This window comes from Tenrec ecaudatus, chromosome 15 (assembly GCF_050624435.1).
Source record: "Tenrec ecaudatus isolate mTenEca1 chromosome 15, mTenEca1.hap1, whole genome shotgun sequence".
In the NCBI taxonomy this organism is placed as follows: domain Eukaryota; kingdom Metazoa; phylum Chordata; class Mammalia; order Afrosoricida; family Tenrecidae; genus Tenrec; species Tenrec ecaudatus.
This window is the reverse complement of record NC_134544.1, coordinates 11,559,298-11,586,327: the sequence shown is the minus strand read 5'-3', so window position 1 is coordinate 11,586,327 and position 27,030 is coordinate 11,559,298. Positions and strand designations below refer to the sequence as shown.

The 27,030-nt window shown below is 42.0% G+C and overlaps 1 protein-coding gene across 1 annotated transcript in view; it reads left to right on the top strand.

The window, feature by feature from the left end:
* CDH7 (cadherin 7) overlaps positions 1-27,030 on the top strand; it is a 136,253-nt gene that overhangs the window by 54,879 nt on the left and 54,344 nt on the right. Inside the window, exons 2-3 of the mRNA XM_075533207.1 lie at positions 12,856-13,150; positions 18,210-18,329. Coding sequence (XP_075389322.1) covers positions 12,856-13,150; positions 18,210-18,329 — 415 coding nt within the window. The remainder of the gene's footprint in view (positions 1-12,855; positions 13,151-18,209; positions 18,330-27,030) is intronic.

Here is a 27,030-nt window from a genome sequence, read left to right as displayed (position 1 = left end):
CACTGCGCCAGATGCTAGAGAAGACGCGGGGGTCTGGCTTACACCCCTAAGGCTCGCCTTAGCTGTAATATGGCTTCTCATCTTCATCTGCAGACACTCATACAGCAGGTGCACAGCAGCCACACCAGACAGACTCCCAATAGTTGGGAAACACGGGACCAGGACCTCAACAAGGCACAGGGATAGGATAGATTTGAGCTCTGTATACTTTACCAGAATAAATCAGGAACCGGGAGAGTATTCATTGTGTCTGATTGAGTCCAGGTAATGGCTCAAGTGGTCCTCTAATGTAATACATTCAATAACACCTAAAGGAGTACTTATAACTGGTAACTTTATAAGGATTCCAGAAAGGATTAATTAGATAAACACCACATGGTCTATAGAGGAGACTGTACCAAGTTTATTAAAGCAGATATTCCCAAATTGCAAATTCATATTTAACTATGATTTAAGTTAACCACCAGGCCCTAATGACTAGGATCTTATTCATAAGACAAAGGGCTGAGTAGCCCTGTCTTACCACCTCTTGGGCCAGCTTCTGGTCTCTGTTCCATGCTCCCACTTCTGGGCTGTTTCAGTCAGGCTAAGTTTATCCATAGCTCCTGTCCAGACACTGGCCTACATCCAGTCGCAGTGGACACAAAGCAGGCCTGTAACAGAATGAGGGGAAATGGCCTTGTGTTGATATGACAGTGTCTTACATAATCTCAAACGTGTTGATGTTTCTCCCAAAATTTATATTTCCCTCAACTTGGCTCTTGCTGCTGATGTCAAATACAGAAAACAAGGCAACTTAGAAAAACCTCAGAAAGTATATTGCAGACATTTTCTGCTTGGTTCCCTCTTTGACGTATATGGGAATGCCTTCACCCAGTGCTGTGAACACAGCATCCTTACACCCCAGGCAACATGGACGTAATGCTTTTAGCCTCAGTGGTAGTGAGTGTCTTTGTCTTCCCTAATGTCAGGACAGGGAAGTAGTGTTGGACTCCTGGTTTCCTCGAGGCATCTGCAAAGGCCATCATCCAGGGGGAGAGCCCTTGGCCCAGTGCTTTGCAGCCTGTGGGAAAGGAGAGGGGGAGAGGTGGGTGGTGGTTTGCCTGTGTATACTTTTCTTCCAAACACGTTCAATCTGATGGAAATTTCTTGAAACTTTTGTAAGATAGATTTAGAGGGATTTTGTTGTTGTTGTCAGGTGTCAGCCCGTCCCTTTTGCGTCAAGGCGACCCTGTGTACAACAGAGTGAAACACTGTCCAGTCTTGTGCGATCCTCGCAATTATTCTTATGTTTAAGACAACTGATGCAGGCACTGTGCCTATTCATCTCAGCCTTTCTTCTCCTTTCTTCTGCACACCCCCCCCCACTTTACCAAGAATGATATCATTGTCCAGGGACTGGTCTCACCTGATACCATGTCCAAAGTACATGAGATGGAATCTAGCCAGCCTTTCCTCTAAGAAGCATTCTGGTTGTGCTTTTCCAGGACATATGTGTGTGTTCGCATAGTAGGCCATGGTACTTGCAATATTCTTTTCCATCTCCAAAATTCATTATTTTTAATTGCGATGATTAGGTTCAACAGATAGCAAACTCCTCTGGGAAATTCCTATAAAAGTTGTCTTAATTACTTAATAATTGCTATGTCCCACCCACTGCTGCCAAGTAGGTTCCAAGTCATAGTGACCCTATGTAGGGTTTTTGAGGTTCTGAATAATTGTGAGAGTGGACAACTTCATCCTTATCCATTGCAGTGGCTGGTGGTTTTGAACTACTGACCTTTCAGTTCACAGCCCAACATCTGCCCTTGGATACCACCAAGAATCTTCAGTGACTATAACAATGACTATAAAACCCCGATATAAATAGCTAAGCCCATGGCCTCAAATTGTTCCTGGCCAGACACACCGTGTGCAGACCCCATGGGGCTGTGTTCTGGCTCATGCTACTCTCCCTTCCTGTTAAAACACACTTTCTGCTCCACCATACTGAAAAATCATAAAAATTCACTGCCATACCATGGACTTGATTCCGACTCATAGCAACCCTACAGGACAGGGCAGAACAGCCCCAGTGGGTTTCTGAGAGTGAAACTCTTTACTAGAGTAGAAAGCTGCATTTTTCTCCTGCAGAGGGACTGGTGGTTTTGAATTACCAACCTTGTGGTTAGTTGTCTAGTGTGTAACCATTAGACCACCAGAGATCCCTCCTCTGCCAAACCCTGATTTTTAAAGAGCTGAGGTGAATAGTTAGGCTTCCAGGCCGGGGCCCGACCCTTGACCTCGTCAGCGATGTGTTTTTTTCTCAGCATCTGGGTGTGAGCAAGCCACTTCCCGGAGAGCCCTGAAGTGGGGATCCCTGGGGACATAACATCCACAGACACCCAGGCACAGTGAGCCCTCTTGTCAGCCCAGACTACTGTGAATGAGGATTAGGATCTTTTTGATCTGGCGAGGGAATCAATGGAGGAGAGGATGGTGTAGGTGCTGTGGCATTATCTGCAAGTGCCCGTGGCTCTGTGGCAGGAAGCCTGCTGATGCTTTCTGAGTTGCAGTCCCGTGTTCCTTGGTGAATGGCTGTGGCTCTTGGTGTGAAGGTAGAACTATGTCACAAGCACGAACATGCAACCTTTTCAGAGGAGAGCAAGGTTTACTTTCCCACTAAGAAATGCAGATGATCCCACTGGCCACCATATATAAACCTGAATAAAATCCCAAACCATACCTACTGCCACTGAGTCAATTCCAACTCCCAGTGACCCTGTTTTCCAAGATGGCGAAGCTTTATGGAGCAGACAGCAGGGTTTTTCTCTCATTCCGTTGATCCCAACTCATGGTGGCTCTAACCAGGGACTCTGGGACCTTAGATCTTCATTGAGGAGATAACCTGCTTTCTCTCTCCTGGAGCCACCGGTGAGCTTGACCTTGTGTTTAGCAACCTAATGCCTAACACACAGCTCTACCAGGCCTCCTCTAAGCTTATGCTTACATGGATAGACTGTCTCATTTTGCAAAGGTGCTTCCAAATGCACTTCATTAGATCCTCTGGTCAACAGTCCACACTGCAGGTCAGGTGCCCAGGACATCCACCGTTGAATGGATATGGTGTACTGAAGGCTGCATAAGCAGGTGTCCAGTGGGGATCCAAAGCCTGACCTTGTGGTTCCCTTGACAGTGACGTCACAGCCCTTTCTTTTTACCACTAAGTAAGTGAATTTAATCAGACCCCAAAGAGTGCTCTTTATCACTGCATTTTGCATGACCTGAGAATGAGAACCATCTAGGAAGACTCTCCTACCTTTGGACTTCTGGTGACTAAAGAGAGAGGGGCTGGGGGAGAGATTTTGGGGGAGCAATTTTAATCTTCCCTTACTACTTCCTCTATTGCATGTCTTTCCCTTACCCGTCTATGTATAATAATTAATATCCATACGCCCCAAACCATGCATCTTCATCAGCAGTGCTTCAGAGCAAATTGTGTTCCATTACCCAGGACCACAATGGTAATTACAAATTAGGAACACTTCAACCAGAAAGAAATGACTCATGCACTTGTTTTCATGTGTAATATTTCTTCAAAAGCTGGATAATTACAAGGTATATAGTGACATGTGGAAAATATCTATTAAAGACATAATGAGCAAAGAAAATTTGTATGTACTGTGGACATTCAAACACTTGTGCCTTCTTCAATTCTTGTCTAAGGCCATCCTCTTAGCCTTTGCTTTTCAACTCTTGAAAGCTGAGCAAAAGTCAAGTGCAGGAGCCTGAACACCCTGGCATAGGAAACATTGGGAAATCAGGAATCAAGACAAGTAAACTGATGGTGGAAAATTCACCTTAGATACTTATTGTTACTTTGATAATAATCACTATAAACCCATCTTCAGTTGCTTCACTTGCCACTTATATAATCACATGCCTATTTTACTCTGACATTATTATTCCAGTGTATAAGATATACATGTATTAGCAGAATAAACATTTATTCATATAATAATGCATTTCCCATTGTTAATTTTTAATTACAAAGGATACTCAACTGTAGAAACTTTAATTCTCTCTAGTCTCATCAAATACCTAGTTTTAAAACAATTTTAACCCATGTTAATATCCTAGTTTTAATAGTAAACATTGTTCTTTTCTCCAATAGTTCATCTAATGTCTCTATTTGGATATTTATTTATTTATTTTTTTGTTCATCTGTGCATTACTGAAATTCAGCATGTTTTGAAAGGAAAAAAACGTTTTTGAAATCCAGCCTCTCATACTTTACTCTTTGACTTGACATAATGGCAGGGAGCCCAGTTAGGTTTGGTTTCTGCACAAGTCACAACCTGCTGCTGCACCTTGAATGTTCTTCACCAATTCTGTGACAACCACCAGGGGCATGACCATCCCAGTTTAGCAGAGAAGGAGGTGATGCGGGTGCAGGTAGGATCATGAACCTCAGCTGGCAACGAGAGTGTTGAAGCCCAAGGAGTTAAGAGAAGTGGATCGCTATGCATTGTATTGACCTTCCACCAAGCTGTGTGCCTGCTCAGACTGTCCTTTAAGCATGTGTTAGTCTGGGTAGACAAGAGAAACAAATTCACAGACACTCATATGTATATAAGAAAGAGGTTTAGCTCGTTAGAAAGTGGGGGGGGGGAAGGGGCGCTGATACCAAGGGCTCAAGTAGAAAGCACATGTTTTGAGAATGATGATGGCAACAAATGTACAAATGTGCTTGACACAATGGATAGATGTATGGATTATGGTAAGAGTTGTATGAGCTCCCAATAAAATGATTTTAAGAAATTAAAAAAATAAAAGAAAGAGTTTTATATACAAAGGTACATAAATATTGAATAAACATACCAGCCCAGTCCAGATCAAGTCCATAAATCTGATATTAGCCTATATGTCTGATACCAATCTATAAAATACGCTTCAGCTTCACGGAGCACATGCAATGATGCCCAGTGCAGGAAGATCACAGGCCAGTGGTTGGAAGGTCTTGTGGATCCAGTGGCGGTGTGAACATTTCAGGGACGGCAGGGGTCTCCACGTGGCTCAGCTGTGGCTCCATCAGCCTCTCTCCATGTGTATTCTTCACAAGAGGAATTCCTCTTCCAAAAAGGAATTACTGGAGTTCCCAGAATCCTCAGGAGAAGGCCATGCCCATATGGAGACCTCATTGACTGACTGACAGGATAAACTCTACTCTGTCACTCTTAATCCTCAGATTGACACCAAGTTATGTAACTACCACAAAGCACTTGTAGGGAAAGGGCCAGACCGAGCATATATCTTATCAGCCCGACTAGTAAATCAGACAGAACGACACCTGAAGAACTGGGCTCCATGAATCTTTGTTTCACTTGGGTCTCTACGGTCTTTCTTAATAACAAGAGAGTGATGAATAAAAACTGAATTAAGCAAAGACCTAGAGATACTACCATCTCAAGGGAAATTTGTTTCTTGAACTCACTTGAGAACCTTTGCGTGTTTGCACATGTGTGTGTTTGTGTGTGTGTGTGTGTGTGAGTGAGAGAGAGAGAGAGAATGTATGCACATATATGCAAGCAGCTGCAGAGGAAGAGCTGGGGAAACAAGTGTGAGAGCGCTTCTGCTGCTCAGAATACTTGGCTCTTGGAGAGCACCACTAAGCCAATGGCCTGCTCACGGCAAAGGTGCAGGTCTTACCTGGAGCACAGAGCAGGGGAGGCTCAGCCCTCACCTGGGAGAGATTTGGGGATTGGTTCCAGACCACAGCTACACAGCACATGTGCCAACAAAGTGAGCCACACACCTCCTTAGGTTTCCCAGTGCTTATTATACAAGCTATGTCTGTGGAGCCAGCTATTCAACGTGTCAGGGGAAAGTTAAAAATGTTGAGAGAAAGATCAAAGTGTGACACAGAGGCATGAAGTGAGCACAGGCTCTAGGAAAATAACTGCGCCAGGAAGATTTGCTGGATGCAGGCAAATTTGCCTCAAGCCTTCAGTGCACGTGAACACAAAAGCTCAGCTTCCGTGAAGTGCAGTAAGCCAGGCACAACAAAAGGAGGCCGCCTTGAATCTGTGCTCCATCGATGTTGTGGAAACAGAACAAAGTTGCAGGAGCCTTTGTTGGTTTGCTGAGTTTGGGTTTTAGCTACCAAAAGGACCCAATCTGGGATAGCATAAGGAACACCTTTTTACCACATGCAGAACTCCCTGTGCTGAGGGGCTACAGATCAGGCTGCCACCTTCAGGGTGAGCCTTTTGAACCCACCAATCCCTCCAAGGGAGAAGAAGGAGTCTTTCCACTCCTGTAAAGATCGAAGGTCTCAGAAAGCACACTTCTACTCTGTCCCATAAGGTCACTAGGGATCAGAGTCAACTCCAGGCCAGTGATATCGAGTTTGTTCATTTTTTAGTTTCACTAGCCCTGGTGGCTTAATGGCTTAGCTATTGAGCTGCTAACCGTGAGGTCAGCAGTTCAAAAACACAAGCCTCTCCTAGGGAGAATGCTGACGCTTTCTGCTCCCATCAAAGTTCACAGGCTCGGGAACTCATGTGGGCAGTTTGCTTCTGTCTTATAGGTTCCCTCTGAGTCAAAATTGACTCAATAGCAGTGGGGAGAAATGTACCAAGTGGGTTATAAATGTACTGTCTCTGATACAGGGAGTTATTGCTGAAGAATATGAAGATAAATGACAAGGTTCTGGCAGGCTGAGCCTAATCAGTGTCTAAATCCAAAGAGGAGTCAGGTATGAAAACCACAAAGTAGTGTTTATACTGAGCAAAGTTAAGCGGATTCTGTTAAAGGAAAGTTTATATGGTGCAAGGTTAAGCGGATTCTATTGTAGAACTTAAACAGCCTGTTGTGGGGCAACATAACAAGGACCGGTCAGGCTTCAGGGAGGCGGGGCAGGTGTTGGCAGCCTCACAATGGTGGTGGCGAGCAGAGGGCGCCCTTAGGTGAGCTGAAAGAACCCCGAGGAGGCCTCTCACAGCCAGGCTCGGCCCCACACCTACAGCCTGGGTTAAACTCATGGACCCTGGGGAGTAGGTATGCTGGGGCTTCCAACATGTGTGGGGAAAAAGTCCATGATCTTTTTGATGCCATTGGCTCACACATGTTTTGCAGGACCCTCGTGCACAGGGTGTGACAGCAGGTGCATTTCAGGGAAATGGTTTCTGACAAGTTGTATGGCAGCTGTGGGAAGGCTGGCCCAAAAGGTTAATGTTTCAAACCTGCCCAGAGGTGCCCTGAAAATAAGACCTCTCAATCTGCCTTGCAAAAGTCAAAACCCTAAAGATCTGTGCAGGAGCGGGTGTCCCCTCACAACAGCAGCATTGTGGTAGTGTGACCACTGGGAGTTACTGAAAGTGGAGCGTGATCAGGGAGCTTTGCAATAGCCCACAGGAAAGGTGGAGTGATGAGGAGCTAGACTTGGATAGAGGAGAGACAATTCAGAGGGCTGTCCATCCTGAAGAGGAAGGAGCCCTGCGGGTTTGCTGAGGACCATGTGATACTTTGGGGTGCAGATAAAGCGGGCTTTGCATCCCTGATCTGGGCAGATGGGGGCTGAATCGGACTCGGGCTGGTGTTTTCTGAGTTGTCACTCTATCCAGTGCTGCGGATGCAGCGACCCACAGGACTCACAGACGGGCTGGGCCTTGAAGCCTGCTCATCTTTGCCTTGTCCTCAGCTAGAATAACAAGGGCTCTGGGGCTCTCGTTTATTAAAGAAAAAAGCTAGAATAAATATTTACATTGCAATCACGACTAATACTTTTGTAAAGTTGTGTTTTGGGGAAAAATGTACATGTCTTAGTTTTCCAGTCAATCTCTTACACATATTGTTCCCTTATGCTGTCTGCTGCTCTTACAAGGAGTAGCCACTGACCCTACTTCCTCCCCAGGGTGCCCACTCTCCATCCTCTGGTTTCCCTGTCCCTGCTCATCTTTTCTTTTTGGTCTGGGACAATCCTGCCCTTTCGATGGTGGCGAGTCCAGTGTTCTAAGGAGCATCTTCTTCACAGGAGCCAGTGTTCATTTTATAGGCGCTTCTGTTACTCATCTAAAAGACTGACTCTAGATGTGCCTTCATGTCAAGTTAGTAGGCTTACATAAGTGATGACAATTTCAGAGTCCCTCGATTCTCATTCAGATCTGGTCTTAAAAAAAAAATACATCATTGTGCCGCATTTTTTACCTGTTCTAACAGGGCAGCGTCTCTTAGGGTTTTAGTCGGAATGGTGACTGGGCACCATCTAGCTCTTCAGGTCTCATTTTAGTATTTGTATTTTATTTGGTGCAGAGCAGAACTCCAAACATTATGCTTATTGCACTTGCAAATAGTTATTAGTCAGCAATTAGTCTAATTGCTTTCTCAAGTCTTCAGCCTTCTGCAGTCCCCTATACACCACGCAGGGAGAGCCCAATAGTAGTTGCTTCTTAGATGGTCACTTGCAAACTTGACATAGCCCAGACACACCTTACTGAATTAGGATGTAGAACATTATCTTTATGAAGTGTTTTTCCAATTGACCCAGACTTCCTCTGGGACCGTGATCATGACAAATACTTTGGAAACTATTTAGGAACCTAGGCGGCAAAACAGGGCTGTCTGGTGATTAATGAATCCAATTTTGTTGTTATTGTTGTTTTGTTTCTGCTTCTTGTTGACTATTTGCACGTGAAATCAGCCTAACTCTAGGGGTTCTGCTCTGCGCCAAATAGAGTATAAGTACTTGGTCTGGATGCTTTTTCATCAGGTACCGTTTATTTATCATATTGCAAGGCCACAAAATGATGTTGTTTCATACGGTCATAGTTGTTTTCTATGGAGAGTAGAATGTTGCCCCATATTTAGTATCTTACTCTTGTTATTCAGAAATGCATGTGGGGTGTGTGTGTGTGTATGTGTGTGTGTGTGTGTGTGTGTGTGTGTGTGCCCGTATATATCAGTACTTTTATTTGGTAGATCCACACTTGTAACCTTTCTCCCCCCAGCTGAGCCCAGGGGTGAGCCGAGTGGCACTAGGAGTGTGGGTTTCACTCCACTTCCTCAGAGGAGTGTCGTGAGCGTAGTCTCACAGATTAAATGTCTGCCTTCGTCTGATAATATGAATCCATCTTAGCAGTGCAAAGCTGGTCATCCACTTTTAACTGCAGATGCTTACACTAACCTTGCAAGGACACCGAGCTTAGACCCAAAGCAATTTTCTGCTTGTGAATTTTGGCAGTGATTACAAGCTTAGTGATGATCCCAGCTGGGAGGAAATTGTTATTGAGGAGGAAGATGTTAGGGTTCAGTATGCCTGAGTGTGTGTGTGTGTGTGTGTGTGTGTGTGTGTAAGAACGGCAGGAACTTGATCCCTGCCTGTTTGCCGAAGAAATCAGCAATATGAACTCTTCACCACTGACCTCAGTGATGGGAAACAATGAGCAGCGCTATAATGTAAAATAGCTCAAGTGGAAGTGCACATTTAGATTTAATGTAAGTTTTATTTTGAATCAGATTTTGACTCAATGAAAGAGTTCTGGGGAGACTGATGGGGGTGGGGTAAATAAACTGAAAAAAACATTGATCCCCTGTCAAATACCTGGAACTTCTCAGAGACATGAAATCACTATTTTATGAAGATAAGATTCTGGGGATGGGACTTAATGCAAGGAATCATGAGCACTGCCTCTGTAAGGAGGAGTCCTGATTGTGGTTGTGAGAAGTAGAAACCCCTTCATTAAAGACATGACTTAAGGCTACCTGTATTAATTGCCTGGTCATCAGAATCTTTCTTGACCCTCCCTTGACCCAGTTGAGGAGCTGTGATGGTCTGGTGTGTTCAGCTGATGGCATCAAAGTTGAGAAGTTAGAGGAGGCTTTTTCATCTGGTAAAGGGTTAAACAGTCCTGGAAACCTGTAAGGGACGTGCTCCCTGTTCTACAGGGTCACTGTGAGTCAGACTCAACCTGATGACTGTGAGTTTGTTGTCACTCTGATAACAGAGACACCTAGACATTAGTCCATAAGGAAGGGCCAGCTCTTTGAGCACCAGAATGGTGGGGAGTGGGGAGGAGAATGTGGGGGAGAAGTGGGCGTGGAAGAGAATGGGAGGAGTGGCCACTAAAAGACAGCTTCGGTCTATCTATAATCTGCACTTGTCCCTGCTCTCAGTGCTTGCTCTGCAGCATTGAGTGTGCCAGTCTAAGCAGGGAAATCATCACGTGACAGGAGGATACCTCCCAGGAAGCACGGAGCTTCCTGTCATTTGGGGTTTATTCAGGTGGGGGCTGGTTTCATGTACTCTCCCCCCTCTGAGGTCTTAATGTATGTGTGTGCTTCAGTTGCACTTTATATACGCATGCGGCGATTCAAATGTCTAGTACTTTATTGTTATTATTTTTTAATTCATACACTCTATGTTTGAAAGCAACACTTTTAGGTGAAGAGGACAATGGAACCCAAAGTGCTGAGAGTTCTTAGGTAGCTCCCCCGCCCTGTACACCATTTCTGTCTCTAATGACTGGCATTCGGGTGGGGCATTTGATGTGATTGCCGAGTCATTGCCGATCATTAAGAAACATTAGTAGTTTCCCATAGGGTCCACGCTAAGGTGTTGTTCAGGGTTGTTTTTTGTGTGTGTGTGTGGGGGGGGGTGGTGGTTTGGGCACATGCTTAAGAGCAGGTCCTCGCAACAGGGTGATGCAGACCAATGTCCCTACTCCCAGTCCCCATAAGATTCAAGTGCAGGTGCCACATAGGATTCAAGACATTTTGGTTGCTGCCTCACAGGATAACAGGCCCCCTCCAATCACAGGACCATGCACAGGAAGTAGAGAAGGGTCTCCACACAACCTGCTCTCCTCTGTCCCAGCCCTGCCTGGAGAGCTGCCAGCAAGCTAGCAGGCTCTCAGACATGGGGCCCAGGCATCCTCTGCCTCTTGTGTGCATAAGGGCCCTACAGGAGCTTGCGGATGTGGAAGGAGACAGTATGCAGTAGCATGGCCCATAGGATGCTCTCAAGGATGGACACTCTCAGAATTATCAAGGAACCCTGGTGACACAGAGGGCTAAGCACTTTGGTTAGTGGTTTGAACCCATTAACCATTCTGAGAGAGAATGACTGGCAGTTGACTTGTGTAAAGATTTACAGCCTTAGAAACCTTATGATGAAATTCTTCTCTGTTCTACTGAAAGTCCAAGATAACTTGGCAGCTGTGCAATTGACTTTAGATTTTTTATGATGATTATTAGTTTCTTCCCTTCTTGAATGAGAAACAGAGATCTATGTCTAAGGACTTCTGGAGGTAACCAGTAGTTAATATTAGCAGTGCACATCCGCCAGCTGCTCTGCCCAGGACAGGCCTGACCACCTGTTCCTGAAATAAATATAGCCTAGCTCTCTCTTGGGGGCCATTGAAGTGTGTCCTCACAAGGCCACTGAGTCAAAAACAGACCCTATGACATGAGACAGCAAAAGCAGATATGTCATCATAACCCAGAGATGAGTTAAGAAAATCAGGTAATTCACAATATTGCAAGCAGATATTTCCCCCAGGTGCCAGGTAGTCCAGCGCCCCAGTGACTCCACAATGGGTCCCCCACACTGAGCCCATGTCAGCAGTCACTCATCCCACAAATGCAGGTGTGGTTCGATTTGTGCCTGATTCATAAACTATGAAACCAAAGCATTATAGTGAGTGGGTTGTTTTATCTTCCAGTTCGCAGAGCATAAACTCACCTGTCAGTGTGCCGTGGAAAGGTCCCTGGCAGAAACAAAAGGTGAAAAAACAGTCATCTACTGAAGGCTCACCATTTCCAAAACAGCTTTTGTTTGATTTCTGTATTTTTTAGCCCTTTGTCGTTTAAAGGAGGCACAGGGCAGTAGAGGGTATTCAGTGGAAAGCTCTGCTGTTTGGTACATTGGGTTTCAACCTCCATGCTGTGTTCATCAAATCCTGCCCGGTGTGGGTTGTAAGGAGTGAAGTACCCTGGAAATGACAGAGTGAGTAGTGTACTTCTCAGGTCACGGAGTTCAGGAAAATGTGTAATTATTTCTAAGTTTCCTCAGGTTCTTCTGTTCAACAAGGTGTTTCTGACACCAACAGGGACAGGTCCAGATAGAAAATGCAAATCAGTAGGTGCTGCTCCCCCCACCCCCCCGCTGCAGCAGACCCAGCTTGATCATGCAAATCAAATGCAGTTCTTGGTATTTCAGGAAAGGTTTTCATTGAAGTCTCAGCCACAAAGTGATTTAAAAATCCTTCTTCAGACAACCAAGTAATTTTTACAGCCAAAATTTTTAAAATACTGAGCAGCCTTGGGAGGCTGATTTAGTGCTCAGACATCCCTCCGTACTTGCTAATCAAGGAACTGGCCCACGAGTGGGAGTGGGGTGAGGTGGAAGGCCAGGGTGCCCTTCCAGAACGTGCAGCCTGCTGAGCATACCCAATGATACATGAGATCTGTACTTACAGATGTTCCATAGCCAGTCCCCTGGCTTGGCCTCAGAGACAGCCCACCAATGATGCGTGCTTATTCAAGGTGTTCTGCACAAGAGACGATGGCTAGAGTTTCCCCAAGGAAAGTCTACGTCAACAATAAAAATGCCATAAGAGGCTAACTTTTGAGGATATTGAGATAAACAAAGACCCTTAGAAAGGTGGAATTGCTTAGAAGCAGTGGGATTGTCTCTCTCGCCGGAAAAACTGACACGTTCTAATGTCCTTCCCTCTCTGTGTAATAAGCACTCAGCTTTTTGCCCCAAGAACAATCACATTTCGTGTCCTGCTGCCTGACACAGCAATTATTTTTGCCTATCTCCATAATGTCATTTCTCTTGTAAATTAATCTCAGCTCCTGTGAATTTTTCACCAGCTGCACTCAGATGTTGATAAAGGAGACGGGTCCATCAAATACATCTTGTCGGGTGAAGGGGCCAGTTCCATTTTCATTATTGATGAGAACACTGGGGATATCCATGCCACCAAGAGGCTGGACCGCGAGGAGCAGGCCTACTATACGCTGCGAGCGCAAGCGCTGGACCGGCTCACCAGCAAGCCTGTGGAGCCTGAGTCGGAGTTTGTCATCAAAATCCAGGACATCAATGACAACGAACCCAAATTCCTGGATGGGCCGTACACGGCAGGGGTGCCTGAGATGTCCCCTGTGGGTAAGTGTGGAGCATGCTGGTTCTTCCGGCAGGGTGGGGTCTGATCCCAGGCGGTTCTGAAAGTGAAATTCTTCTGGACTCTGAGAGAAACATCAGGTGCCACAAGTTCTCACCAAGGGGGATCTTTGCCTGGTCTTTGTCCCCTGTTCCTAAAGCCTGTGACTGCAGCATCTTGTCTTCTTGACACAGAGAATTTGGGATTTTCCTAGGAGAGCAGTCGCTCACGGTCTTCAAAACCATTCTATGATCTTCTGGTTCCTTTCCAGATTATAGGGAGGGGCTTGAACTGTTATAATTGTCTCTTAATTCTGTTGTTCCCCGAATATTTGGAAGCCCACTGGAAGTTAGGCATTGACTTCCTACATGCAAAGTGAGTGGCTCACACACATCAGCCACTCTTTGGAGAAAAGATGAAAGTGTATTTGTTCCTGTGAAGATTTATAGTCTCAGAAACTTTCTGTATAGAGTTGTTGCGAATCAGGATCCACTCCATGACAGTAGCTTTGGGGTGTACTTAATATGGAAAATAATGAATTTATTTAAGCCCATGAAGCCAAAACCCCAAATCCTCCAGATACTGACCTGTGATCAACATAGGCTTTTTTATTCAGCTGAAATCAAGGTAACTGTTCACTCTACAGACAAGATATTCTATAGACAGATACTGACTGGCCAGGTGAACTTGGGAATAGGCAGGTCTCTGAAGTTGTTGTAAAAATGTGCCAGCAAATATCCATTTACATGCCACCATTAATCTCATTATAATTCCCTTGGACACCTAGTACATGAAAAATTTTGGTGAATTCATAATCATGCTACACTGACAACCAATTTAAGGTATATAAAATAAAAATGACTATTTTACTCAGCAGTCTTTGACATTGTTCCATGATTGGAAAAAGGAAAAAACTGCCACTTAAAGTATTTTTAGTAAGTACTTTATTTAAAATAAATAAAAATTCTGCCTTAAACTCTATTTACGCTGAAAACTTTGGAGTAGTGGTCAGGTAACATGTACTATAAACATGAATGGTTTGAAAAAAAGACATGTAGAACAACTGGGAATTTTAATCCAGACCAGTTGAATTTTGTATCTGTTGCCTGTTGGTTTTAGTGTTCAAGATAGCTTACTTAAAATAATAATTGAGGTTTCAGTTTGATTTATTTTGCTTCAATAGCAAGCATTTCATTCAGTAGGACATTAATGCAACACAACTACTGAAGTGGGGGCAGTTGGTGCAAAAATGGGTGTTGTGTGTATCCTTTAAAAAACAAACACCGTCGACCTCTCTGCCATTGAGTCAGCTTACAAAGACTCCATTGTATTGAGTAGAACTTTGCCAGAGGGTTTCTGGTGGTTTAATAAATCAGCAAGCAGATTAGCACATCTTTTTGCCTGTGGAAACCTGGAAGGGTTTGAGCCAATGACCTTCCAATTAGCAGCTGAGCCGACACTGTACCACTAAGCCTCCTTGAGTGCCCAGTAGGGTGTTGAGATTTAATGGAACCGTTTCCATCAAATAAAAGAGAATGGTTTCTGGGCTGTGTCTACTGAATAACCACAAGCTGAAAATTAACCAGAAGAATCCATGCCTAGGGGCAGGAGACTTTCTGTACCAAGATGGCAGTATCTCACTGCCATTAGAACATATGTTCACATTGCTACTTTTACCAAGGACACTGTTGAACTTAAAGCAGCACCAGCCATGCCTACAGAACCTGCCCGCTCTTGTGGCTTAACAAGAATAGCAGGAGCTGCAACATAAGGTTTTTGAGAATTGAGAGGAGCAAGCACAGTCTACTTCAACATATACGTACAGAAAATCATAGACATTGCTGAGCTTTAGTGGAGCAATTCATACGAATACAAATTCACGAAATCTTTAATAATTTGGGCAATTTTCCTTGTCGTGAGCAAATTTTCCTGGAGTTTGAACAGGAGTAGAAGGTAGCTATGCACAAAATTAAGGTGAGCACTAGGAGAGACTGAATAATGCTCTGTAGTTTTTATTTTAATGGTATCACTCGGATATTAAGCAGTATGATGATTGTGATGTTCCCATGTGTATTATTTTAGTTTAATTGGTTTTCAAATGTGTTCACAACATTTGCAAAGTCTTCAGGGTTACCTTGACATAATTCAGAACATCAGGTTAATAGCCAAGGTATAAGTTAGAAAAATGAGCGCTATATAAAATATGCTGTATGGAGTTATATTTAGCTCTGGTTTATCAAAATGTTCAATTCTAACCAAGTAATTATCATAAGCCTAAAACCAAATCCACTATCAACCAGTCAATTCTGAATCATAGAATCCCTATAGGGGATTTCTGAGGCTGTAATTTTAACCATAGCAGATAGCCCGGTCTTTCTCCCAAGGACTGGCTGGTGCACTTGAACCTCTGATTTCTTGGCTAGTAATCCAACACTTACTTGACAGTACTAATAATATGGTACATTCGATACACACTTCTGATATTCCAGACTCAAGACTCATAATTATAAAATTTAAAATACACACTTGTATTGGTATATAATTATAAAATATAAAATACTTATAAAATGTAAAATACTTATAAAATGTAAAAGACTCATAACTATAAAATATATACACATTTGTATCAGGACAATTTACTCTTTAGCAAAAAAATTAAACATTGGTAACATGGAGACTTTAAACTTACTTAAAATATAGACAAATAGCATCCAAAAGTTCAAAGAAAAATGCCATTGTCTTTAAATCCTTCCTACCCATCCACCCCCACTATCTTCTTGAACCTCTTTTTCTATTTAAGATTAATTAACCTTTCAGGAAAAATTCTAGTTTACCTATGTACAGAAACCAAGATGACTGAAGTTCAGGGGTTTTTTTTAACAACAATTTTATTGGCACAAAATTTACATTTCATTGATTTGAATACTCCTAGCATCCAAAAATATGTAGGGGGAATTGTACAATCACTACCACATCCATCCTGGGGCATTTCCCCCCCCCCCCCACGGCTGATTAGCCCCCAGAGTGAGCTGTGCTATCACAATCAGCCCAGTGCTCCCTCCTGCCTCCCGCCTTCATCATTGACTCCCAAACTCACCTGCCCCGTCCTTCCATTCCCTGTAATGCCTCATATCAGTTATTATCATGGTACACGTATTCCTCCTGTGCTTTCACAATGTGAAGATCCCACAAAACACACTGAAACAAATCAGTCTAAGGTGGACAGGAGAAGATACATTAGTATAAAGGCAACAATACAAATAACCCATGAGAGGGAGAAGACACCCAGCCACATTCCCGAAGTCAGGGAATACATTTTTGTCATGGAAAATCTAAGAGATACTTGTCCCCCAAACAAATTCAGGATGTGCCTTTGGGGAAGACTACTGGCCAAGTATCGAGTTCTATCCAGCATAATCAGTTTTGATGATTTTATTATATATATAATGTATATAAACACAAGTGCACTCTTATACACATATACATCTATTTATATATATGTTTATATTCCAGTTGTAAATCGTTCCTTAAGCATATCACCAGCATAAGGATTGTTGCATGGATGTTGTGTTATAGAGAGCATACAGAATATCCATGTCACATTTGCTCTGCTTTTTAAATAATCAAAATATAATTTTAAAATCACTTTAAATAGGAAGTCACTCGACACCAAGGTCCCAGCAGACTTACAAGGGGTTTAATCATTTAAGTGCAATTAAAATAATAAATTAAATTAATTTAAAATAAAGTAATAAATTAAAATCATTTAAGTGCAATTAAAATAATAATATAAAAAATAGTGCTGCTATACCAATAATATCCTCATTTGCAAGCAATTTTAAAGAAAGTGGTAAGGGAAGTCCGTGTATGGAAAAGAATAGATTGGTAGCAAATGTGAGTCCCTGTGACTTATGAAGTGGGGTCTTAGAATGGCACATCCCTGTGAAAATATATCCCAAAGAGATGCTACATCCAAAGTGCCCTATTTTCAGAAAACTGTTAGAGAAGAAATAACCAGGCCCTCAAAGGAAAATCTGGAGTAAGAGTGTCTGGTGAGCTAGCTTACTTATGTCATCTGTATTCTACTGAATATCAATGATTCCATAGAAAGTGCTTAAAATGGTGAACACACGCAGACATCAGTTTTTCTAAAATGTTGATGATTACACCCCTAATAGAGACACCCTAATAAATCAGATGTATGCTTTCCAGGAGTAAGGAGTGAAGATACATTACAAGGAGTGAAGATGCATCCACACCATTATCTTATAACACAAAGGGTAGAAAAACACCTCCCTTCTTCCCCTACTATGCGGAATTTCATTTCAGTTTCCATTTTGTGGGGGGTTTTGTAACTCGATTAATAAGGAGTCACCCTCGAATAATATCACGTTAAATGGATCAGTCGAACACCCATGCAGGGTGCAGGCCCTTCGCACTACTCACCGAGAAGCTTCTCTCTGTGGTGTTAGTCCCAGGCCGCCCTGACTTGTCCTGCTGCCTCCTGGAGGAGTTGGGGATTTTGCAGTCCTGACACCAGTGCGCATAGGCCACTCCACCCTGGCACCTACTATCCCAGTCCCATTCCACTCCAAGTTTATCCATGTTGGAAGTGCATCACCTGTCTGGGTTTAAATTTTTACTCAAATATATAAAAGGACTTTAAGAAGTTTGAAGAAAAGTGGAATTAAGAGATACTGGTTTGTTTGTTTTCCATGAACTTTTTGAAATAGACGTTGTATGCTTATTGAAATCTTAGAAAGATGCACATTTCTGCAGTTCCAACCCACCAGCTGTTCTAGGGAAGGCCAGTAAGGTTATCTTCTCCCTTAAACATGGGCAGCTATGGAAATCCAACCTCAGCTCTACTCTCTCTGTAGGCTCTCTATGTGTCAGAATCAACCGACGGTGGTCAGTGGGTGTGACGCACACCTTTTTGCTCTTTGAAACATGATCAATCAAAGTAGCATATAATTTGAATATAGAATTTGCAGCTCTTTTAAGTTCTTGCACTGTGCAACATCTGGAAGTGGTAAATTTATTGGCTTGTGGATTGGTACACAGGGACCTCCGTGGTACAAGTAACAGCAACGGATGCCGATGATCCTACCTATGGTAACAGCGCCCGAGTGGTCTACAGCATTCTGCAAGGACAGCCGTACTTCTCCGTGGAACCCAAGACAGGTACAACTCACTGCTTGTAAAGGCATGACTCAGCTGACTTGGGAATTAGTATTGCTTTTTGTTTCAATATTAAGGCTGGTGGGCACTGATAACAAACACTACATTTATTTTATTTGTTCCATTAACTACATGATGGTGAGAAAGACCATGTTGTTGATATGATTGTATACTTAAACCTGGGGGAAAGACAGCATGTCCTATTCCCATAAAGGAAGTTTCCCTTGGGAGCTCACAGGGCATTTCTGCCTTGTCCTACAGGATCCTTATAAGTAGGCATCCGCTGCAGGCAGGGAGTTTGGCTTTTGTATTCCTAAAGCTATCACCTCTTTTCGGAATCTTGTATTACCTTTAATCATGATTCCTGTCAAGATTAATCAGATGATGGAAGTCCCTATGTGTTTCAGATACTTAGAGCCTAGCTGCTCACCAAAAGTCAGATGGTTCAAATCCACTCAGAGGCCCCTAGAAGAAAGGACTTCTTCAATAAAGATATCAGCCAAGAAGGTTTTCCTCAGCGGGGTCAAAGATTTCTCTTACTTGAAAATAGAAACTCAAATATTGAGACTTTGGTAAAATCAGTGGGCAGTTTGGGAAGCAGTGACGTTACTGTGAGAGATGGAAAGCAAGAAAAGGAAAAGACGTACCAGATAACTCCCTGTGAGAACTCCAGGTGAACTTAGAACTTTCCATAAGTGGAGTGACTAATGCATCTCCCCCAAAAATGACAATGTCGTCTAACTCTTCTTCAATGTCAAAGTAAATGTTTAACGATTTGTGTGTATGTACACAAACACATGTGTATATTGAAATATATTTTTTCAGTAATTTTTTCAGTCCCTAAGGATCAATAAAAATATTAGATTTAGAAAGATATTGATCATAAAAGAAAACAATAATGAAAACTTTAAAAACTACCGGAAAAATTACAGCCATGTAACCCTCTGGAGCAGTTAACACTTGGGTCTCCAGCAATGGGCATTAAGTGTTCAAGAGTATTCCAGCTGCTATGGCTGATTATATAAAAACATATTGATTGTTTACTGTTAAATTTTCCTGTGGCTGCACTGGATTCACCTTAGGATTCTCACCTGGAAAATGTAAAACGCAAGTGGAGACCACTCTTCATGCAGCAGAATAGGCAGTGAGCTCAGCTTATTCTCCCATGGGTTGGTTTCTCAGGAAAATTAGTTTAAACATAGTAATCATGATGATGAACTGCTAAATAAAATAATTTTACTTTTTTTAAGGGAACAATATTTACTGCATTGTAAGGCTTCATAGGAAGAATATTTGTGCTTGGTTGTTTCTCTGTTTTGTTTTAAGTTGAAAAATGGTTTACAGTTAGTAAGGATATAAACAGGAACTTCATTTTCTCAGTTACAAAGTAGCTAATGATGGAATTTGTTTCCATCTTTGGGCTTTCCTGCCTCTGTGTGGTGGAAGCAGGAGGGAAGGGGAAAGATGGGCAGGTAGGCATGCACCATTGATTGTTCATCATCTTAGACATTCAAAATTGCGCTGCATTTTCAAAACTTTGTCTTTTATTTTGGAGTACTAGTCTTCTTCAGAGTCCGAGTTTATAAGTATTTGCTAGGTCTCTATGGTCCTAAGGGTCTGTTTTAATGCCCTTGATTCTTACTTTCCATAATGATAAAGCAGCGGTGTCAATTCATTCTCAACTCCCTGGGGGACATAAAGATTTTAAATGCATGCTGACAATTGGGAGTTGTGATGTACTGAATGTACAGAAGAGTACATTATACCCTACAAAATAAAACCTACTGATGTCTAATCAGTTCTGACTCTTCTAACCCCTGTCAAACAGTAGCAGTACTGCCTAGGATGTCCAGGACTCTCGGATTTACCAAACATGAACAGCTGGGCTGGTTGGGTTTGCATCTCAGCCCTTTGTTGGGCAGCTGAGTGCCACCCTCCCATGCCATACATGCTGGTTCCATAAAGCAGTGGTTCTCAAACTTCCCAATGCTGTGACCCTTTAATACAGTTCCTCATGTGTTGACTCCCCCCAAACATAACACTATTTTTGTTGCTACTTCTTAATTATAATTTTGCTACTGTTATGAATCAGGCGACCCCTGGGAAATGGTCATTTGGCCACCATAGGGGTCGTGACCTACAGGTTGAGAACCGCTGCCGGAGAGGCTGCCATGGACAGCTACTTGGTGGAGATGAGAAACCATCTGGAAAATCTAACAGAGATGAAATGTTCTGATGAAACAAGTATTGAGTGAGAAGGCTATGAAAGGATTTGACTCATGATATAAATCTTGTGAATGTAGAGAGTGTGCTGGTGACTGATTTAATGATAAATCTAAGAAACTTAAATTTAAACACCCACCTTTTCCCTTATATATCTGCTCTTGGAAGCCCAGAAGACAGTGACAAGTTTCTGACAGGTTGCTCACAAAGTACACGCTCCTGAATTATATAATCTTCCCTAAAATAGCATGCACTGACTGGCCTCGTGGGTTAAATATTTTGCTGCGAATGACGATTGCCTTATGATTTTATATTTACTTTTGAGTAACCTGGTTTTCATATAACCTGTGAAGGGAAGCTACCCTTCATTGGTAGCAACTGGTACTTTATCTCATGTCATGCCTTTACGTCCTCGATAGTTACCAATCTGTTTTCATGGCAGAGTATAAAGGAGATTTTCCATGTAAGAGAAGGACAGCGTTTGGTTCCATTTTGTGAGGTTATCTTGCATGCTGGTCATCTGCTGTCTTCGGGACTCCCTTTCCTGCAGGGATGCGTGCAACTGGGCACTCTTGTGCTCTCTGCTATTTTGGTAATTCATTCTATAGAAAATGCATTTCTTGTAAGGAAAGAAAAGTATTCCTCTGACATAACTGAAATGTTTCACTCCCTAAGGGCATTGAGTGCTGGGAATCAAGCTCCATTTAGTCTTCCAACATGATGTCAGTCTAATTCTCATCCTTGTAAGAAATAACATTATTCTCCCCATCTCCAAATCTAAGGATTTTCTGGAAGAAACTTAAACATCCAATGGGCAAAATGTTGCAGCAACTGTAAAGATGATGTAAAACGAGGGTGCAGCAGTCTCTGCTAGGTCCATTTCCAGAGCTCGCTCTGCTTCCTAAGTGGCAGGGTTGAAACTTCAGAGATTATGTGCCATCTGTACCTGATTTCCTCTGGGTCAGTGCCAGATCCAGTGTTGAGAATTCATTTTGACAGACAAATGGAATGGTAGGGTTTGAAGAACCGTGAGCCTTCTCACCAGTCCTTACTTTTGTCCTCAAATGTATTGAGTATGATTTCTAGGTGCCTTCAAGTCACCTAGCCTTCTGATTCATAGCCACCCTGTGCACACCAGGATGAATGGCTACCTGGTCCCGCATCAGACTCACAGTGGTTACAATGCTTCAGCCATTGCCCTTTATTGCAGCCATGGTGTCAACCCATCACTTTGAGGGCCTTTGTCTTTGCCATTGCACTTCTCCTTTGTCAGGCACACAATCCTTCTCCAGGGACTCCAGGGATGAGGCTTCAGAAGATGGCTTCATCATCCTTGGCTGGATTTTACCAAAGCAGATATTTGTGTGTGTTTGTTCAGAAGTCCCCAGTGCTTCTCAATAATCTTTATCAGCACCATAATACAAATGAATCATCATTGAGTTGGTCTTCCTTATTCATTTTCAAACGATCACATGCATGTGTCAAGATTACAGCCTAGAAAACCTTATGGAGTCGGAGGGCTCTTCCACATGGGGTCACTTTCAGAATCGCCTCATCAACACCTGACATCAATGTAGTCTCAAAAGAAAGCACCAGCAATACCCACCATATCTGACCTCCTGTAGCTTCCAGAAGGAGTAGGAAAATCCATCTCCACAGGAGACTAAGGGCATTGCCACAAGGCAGAGGACAGACATCCCTCCACCCTACTGTTCCCCAACTCAGACATCAACCATTACTCCCCCAACCTTCTACTTTTCTGCTGGGTTCCATAATTCATCGCAGTGACCACTCAACATTCATAATTAAGGGAGTTTATGATGGAAGTTACATGTTATCACAAGTTATGAGCAGGAAGCAGTAATAATGAAACCTCTCTTCTGCTCTCCAATTTCTTAACCATGAGGTTTGTGGGCTTCTGCCGCTTTGGGCCGTGGAGTACACCTACTGCTTTGCCTCACCATCTCTTAGTCTCAGTGTTGCCCCTCTGCTCTGTCTCCTGGTCTCCTTGTTTCTGCCTCTGGTCAAAGTGTGGCATGACATCTACTGCTTCCTCCACTACAGCCTGGGAGGGCTCTTAACCCTTGATGGTCATGAAATTATCTGTTCCTGCTTCTGGGGAAGTTCTCTCACAACCAGAGAAATTGCATCTAAGCTGACCAATCATCTCTCTTCGTGTTTCATACGCCCTATTTGCATAGTCTCCCCCAATCATGTGTTGCTAATTACAGGGACATGGATAGAGCAGCTATCTTAAGAAATGTAACTTCATCACAGCACCCTTAACCTATTAATCTGCCACTCATTCCATTCTGTGGCATAGCTGATGTTGTGGGGATCTTAGCTGTCCTCAAGACTGAAGAGGCCCTGGTACAAGATGGACCATATCATCTTTCTCCAGTGACCTCCACTTACTGCCAGCCCTAGAAACTCTCAGTGTTTGAGAAGTTTCTGTGTATATCATCACCGAATATTGTGTGTCTCTTTATGACTCTATTATATGCTTCACTTACAGATTGACACATTAAAGTATACAATGCCTAGCGGCAACATTATAAAATAAAGACACATATATTCAGAAGGGCTTCACCTTTTTAATGTTACATTTAAAATTAAATGTGGATGAAAAATAAATGTGATCTTGGTATTGAAAATTGGTTATTTTTTCTTTTTCTTTTTCACCAGAGTTTTGTTTTCATCATTAATCAGCACCATAGTCTGTGTTAGAGCCAGAGATGTTGAAGTGCTTTCTGTTTAATGTCCTCCTCACAAATGTCAAATAATAAAAGCACTAGATGTGATTTTATTGACTATTTCATTAAACCCATTTATCAGTAATACCCCTGTGTTTAAACCCTTAGCATAAATTTTTAATATCAGGACACAGGTTTTAAGCATTGATGCTTATTCCGGTTTCCAAGTCTGTTTGGACCTTAATGTTCAAGTACCAGGGATATTTATTTTCCTTAAATATTGCAAATTTTTTTGTCCAGCAGATACTTGTTTTTCCTAAGTTTCTTTTTTTCTGTATTCGTAAAATAAGAGAGAGTCTTTAATCTAGTTAGTATTCTGTTCAGTATGTCACAAATATTTAACACAGTACTTCACAATATTTTGGACTCATACTAGTTTTACTTTTTATGTAGATTGGTTTATTTACTTTCCTACACAACTCAAATTTAAACATGTTCACATCTATGAATACTCCTTGAACACAATCTTAACTTCCCAGTTCAAGTCAAATTACAAACATGTTCACATGTCTGAACATTTATCTAACACGATCTTCACTTAATTTTTTAATCTGATAAGGTTTTAAATATTTCTTTGTATTTCAAAGTTTAATATGAAAGAATTAGGACATACATCAGTATGTTATATTACAGGGTAAGATGCTGTGTATATTCTGTTTAGTAAAATAATCAATAACTATCCCCAGGCAAAGAAGCTGTAATGTAGACCCTAGAATCTAGAGTCTAGATAAATGTAGACAGTGATCATTGCCTTCCAATCAGAATATGAATAGACAAGTACTCAAAAAAAAACCCACCTAGTCTCATTATTATAATCGCTATATACATGTGTCTTCCCAAGTAAAATACTTCATTGGGATTCTTTACATAAATACACAGTGTATTTAGAAACATTATAGATTATACAATTCACTGCTGTCAGGTAAACCAGAGTATGTTCATTTTGGTTATAACCAGCGTTGAGATGTTTAATGGTATTTATACTGCTTGATGACAACAATTTACACACGTGTCTTCAGCTCACCATCAGTTAGCATGCACAACGGAACAAAAGCATGTCTGTTCCTGAGTGTTCACCACCATTGCTACCTTTGAGCCCATTGCTGCTGTCTCTACAGCAGGACATCTCTTTCAGGGTCTTGCTTTTTTACCTCTGACCCTGCTCTTTACCAAGCATTAAACCCTTCTCCTAGGTTCCTTCCGTTAATGTGTCCAAATGAAGTGAAATGAAATTTCACCATTCTTACTTCTAAAGAACATTCTGGCTGTACCTTTTCCAAGATAGATTTGTATATTTTACTAGCAGCATGATATATTCAATCTTCTTTGTGAAATCATGATTAAAAAAACAAGAAATCGTACCTTTTACTGTGCTTTCAGTGAGAGTTTACAGAACAATTTGGTGTTCCATTCAACAATCCATACATATTCAAATTTCTAATACATTTTGAATTTCATGTAAAATTTTCAACATGTCTTATATATTTTGTTTCATGCTGTTTCTTACAATCCCAAAATATAACACAACACTTCACTTCTTATTTCCTCCCTATCTTTGCTATTTCCACTTGTCTTTTTATATCTCTTCCTGACATCCGAGCTTTATCCTTGGGCAAACATTGTTCTTATATGGTTTATTGTTCTAAGCAGTCCCTACCTTCCTGTTGTTATTGTTGACCTTAGAGGCGTATCTGTTGCTGCCTCAATGTAGGACTTTGAGGTGAGTTCAGTTCCAGGCTGGAAGGTGGCCAGGGGCCACCACCATTTTCTCAATCCAGACCAGTAATAAGCCTGGTCAGTCTCAGGATTTTACATTTTTTCCGTTCTACCTCTGACCTTCCATTGTAATTCTTCCCAAAGGGGTTGGTAGTAGTGTCCACCATCCAATCCATCTGGTGCCAGAATTGTGGAAGCTGTCATTCCTACCAACATCAATTCAGAGGCATTAATCAGTCTTTCTTATTCTTCGTCCAACTTTGAGATGTCCGTTGAAAATAACATGATTTGGGTGCAATTGGCTTGAATACTTTAAAGCAGTCTTTTGCACTATATTTTCCCAGGGATGGGAAAAGATTGCTGCCCTGGCCATATGAGACACGCAGAATCCTCAATGCCAGCTCACATCACCTGCCTCACCAACGAGAAACTAGTTCAGCCATCACATTAAGGATTGAGTTAATTAAATGTTTATTAACTTATGTGGATTAGGAATGATGCTATAAATATCTAAATGGCTGTTGGCAGAAAATTGTCTCCCTACCTCTAGTATGGCAAAATGTCATTTCATTTCTTGACTGCTGCTCTTGCGGCTGTTGATCGTGGATAAATGTAAGATGAAATCCTTGACAACTTTATTAAAGTTGTCTATTTACCATAATGCTGGTTTTTGCTCCAATTAGAAGAATGTTGCTTTCTTCATGTTGAGGTGTAATCCATACTGAAGGCAGTAGTCTTGTGTCTGCGTTAATGAGTCATTCAAGGCCTCTGTTTGGTGCACAAGGTTGTGTCCTGTATGTATTGTGGGTTGGCAGTTACTTTTCCTATGATACTGATGGGGTGTTCATCTTCATGTAGTTCAGCTTCTCTGATTATTTTCTCATTTTCTCAGCATACAGGCTTAATGCATATGCTAACAGCACATTATTTTCCTGATTGCAAAATATGCAGTATCCTCTTGTTCTTTTAAATGGCTGCCCCCCCCCACCCTTTATTTTGCTATAGCTAAGTCCATAGGAACACAATGAAATGTTCCGGAATTCCCATTCTGCACAGAGTTAGTCATAATTTGTTATGGCCCACAATAGTCAATCAAATGGGAACATGTATTTCTAGTTTTCTCTGCTTTCAGTTAAGATTCAGTATCCTCTTATGAATCCATCTTTACTTTCTGACCATTCTCTCTCAATGTACTGTTGCAACTCTTTTTAAAATTATTGTTAGCAACATATCACTTGTCTGTGATATTGGTGAAATTATTCAATAACTCCTGCATTCTGTCAACATGGACATACATGTGGATATTTCCCATCAACTGCCTCATACGTGTATTGCAGCTCTCTTGGCATAGATGGATATGTCATCATTTCCTGGTGCTTTGATTTGTCAATCCCTTCAGTGAAGCTTGCACTTCATCCTTTAGTACCATTGGTCTAAGCTCATATGCCACCTTCTGAAGAGTTGAAAATTGACCAGTTCTTTTTGATACAGCGACTCAGCATATTCAGTCCTACTTCTTTGGATGTAATATTTTCCTCATAGGGTTTTCCAACATTAGAACTCAAAGCTTGAACTTTTTCTTCAGTTCTTTCAGCTTGAGAAATGGCAAGAGTGTTCCTCCTTTAGCTTTACTAATTCCAGACCATTGCAAATGTTATTACAATGCTTTGTTTTGGTTTATTGCGCTGCCCTGGAAGTCACATGTTCTGCTCTGCTGCTTCGTCGTCTGTCACCTTTTCTTCAGGGATATGTTTCAGTCTGTTCTCATATCCACTTTGTTCTCTCCTTCTTGCCTTCTCGATTATTTGCTTTCGCCATACAAGCATATTTCCTTGTACACAGCATATTCACACAAAGCTATTTCTAAAGTAGCTTCCAAGAAACTAACAGAATAACTGATTACTTCTTTTAAAACAAACAGAAAGCAATGGAATAAATGACATGGGTTTTTAAATAATTTGTACCCATGCGGAAATTCTCCTGCTCAAATAATCAATGGTACTTCCTGGAGG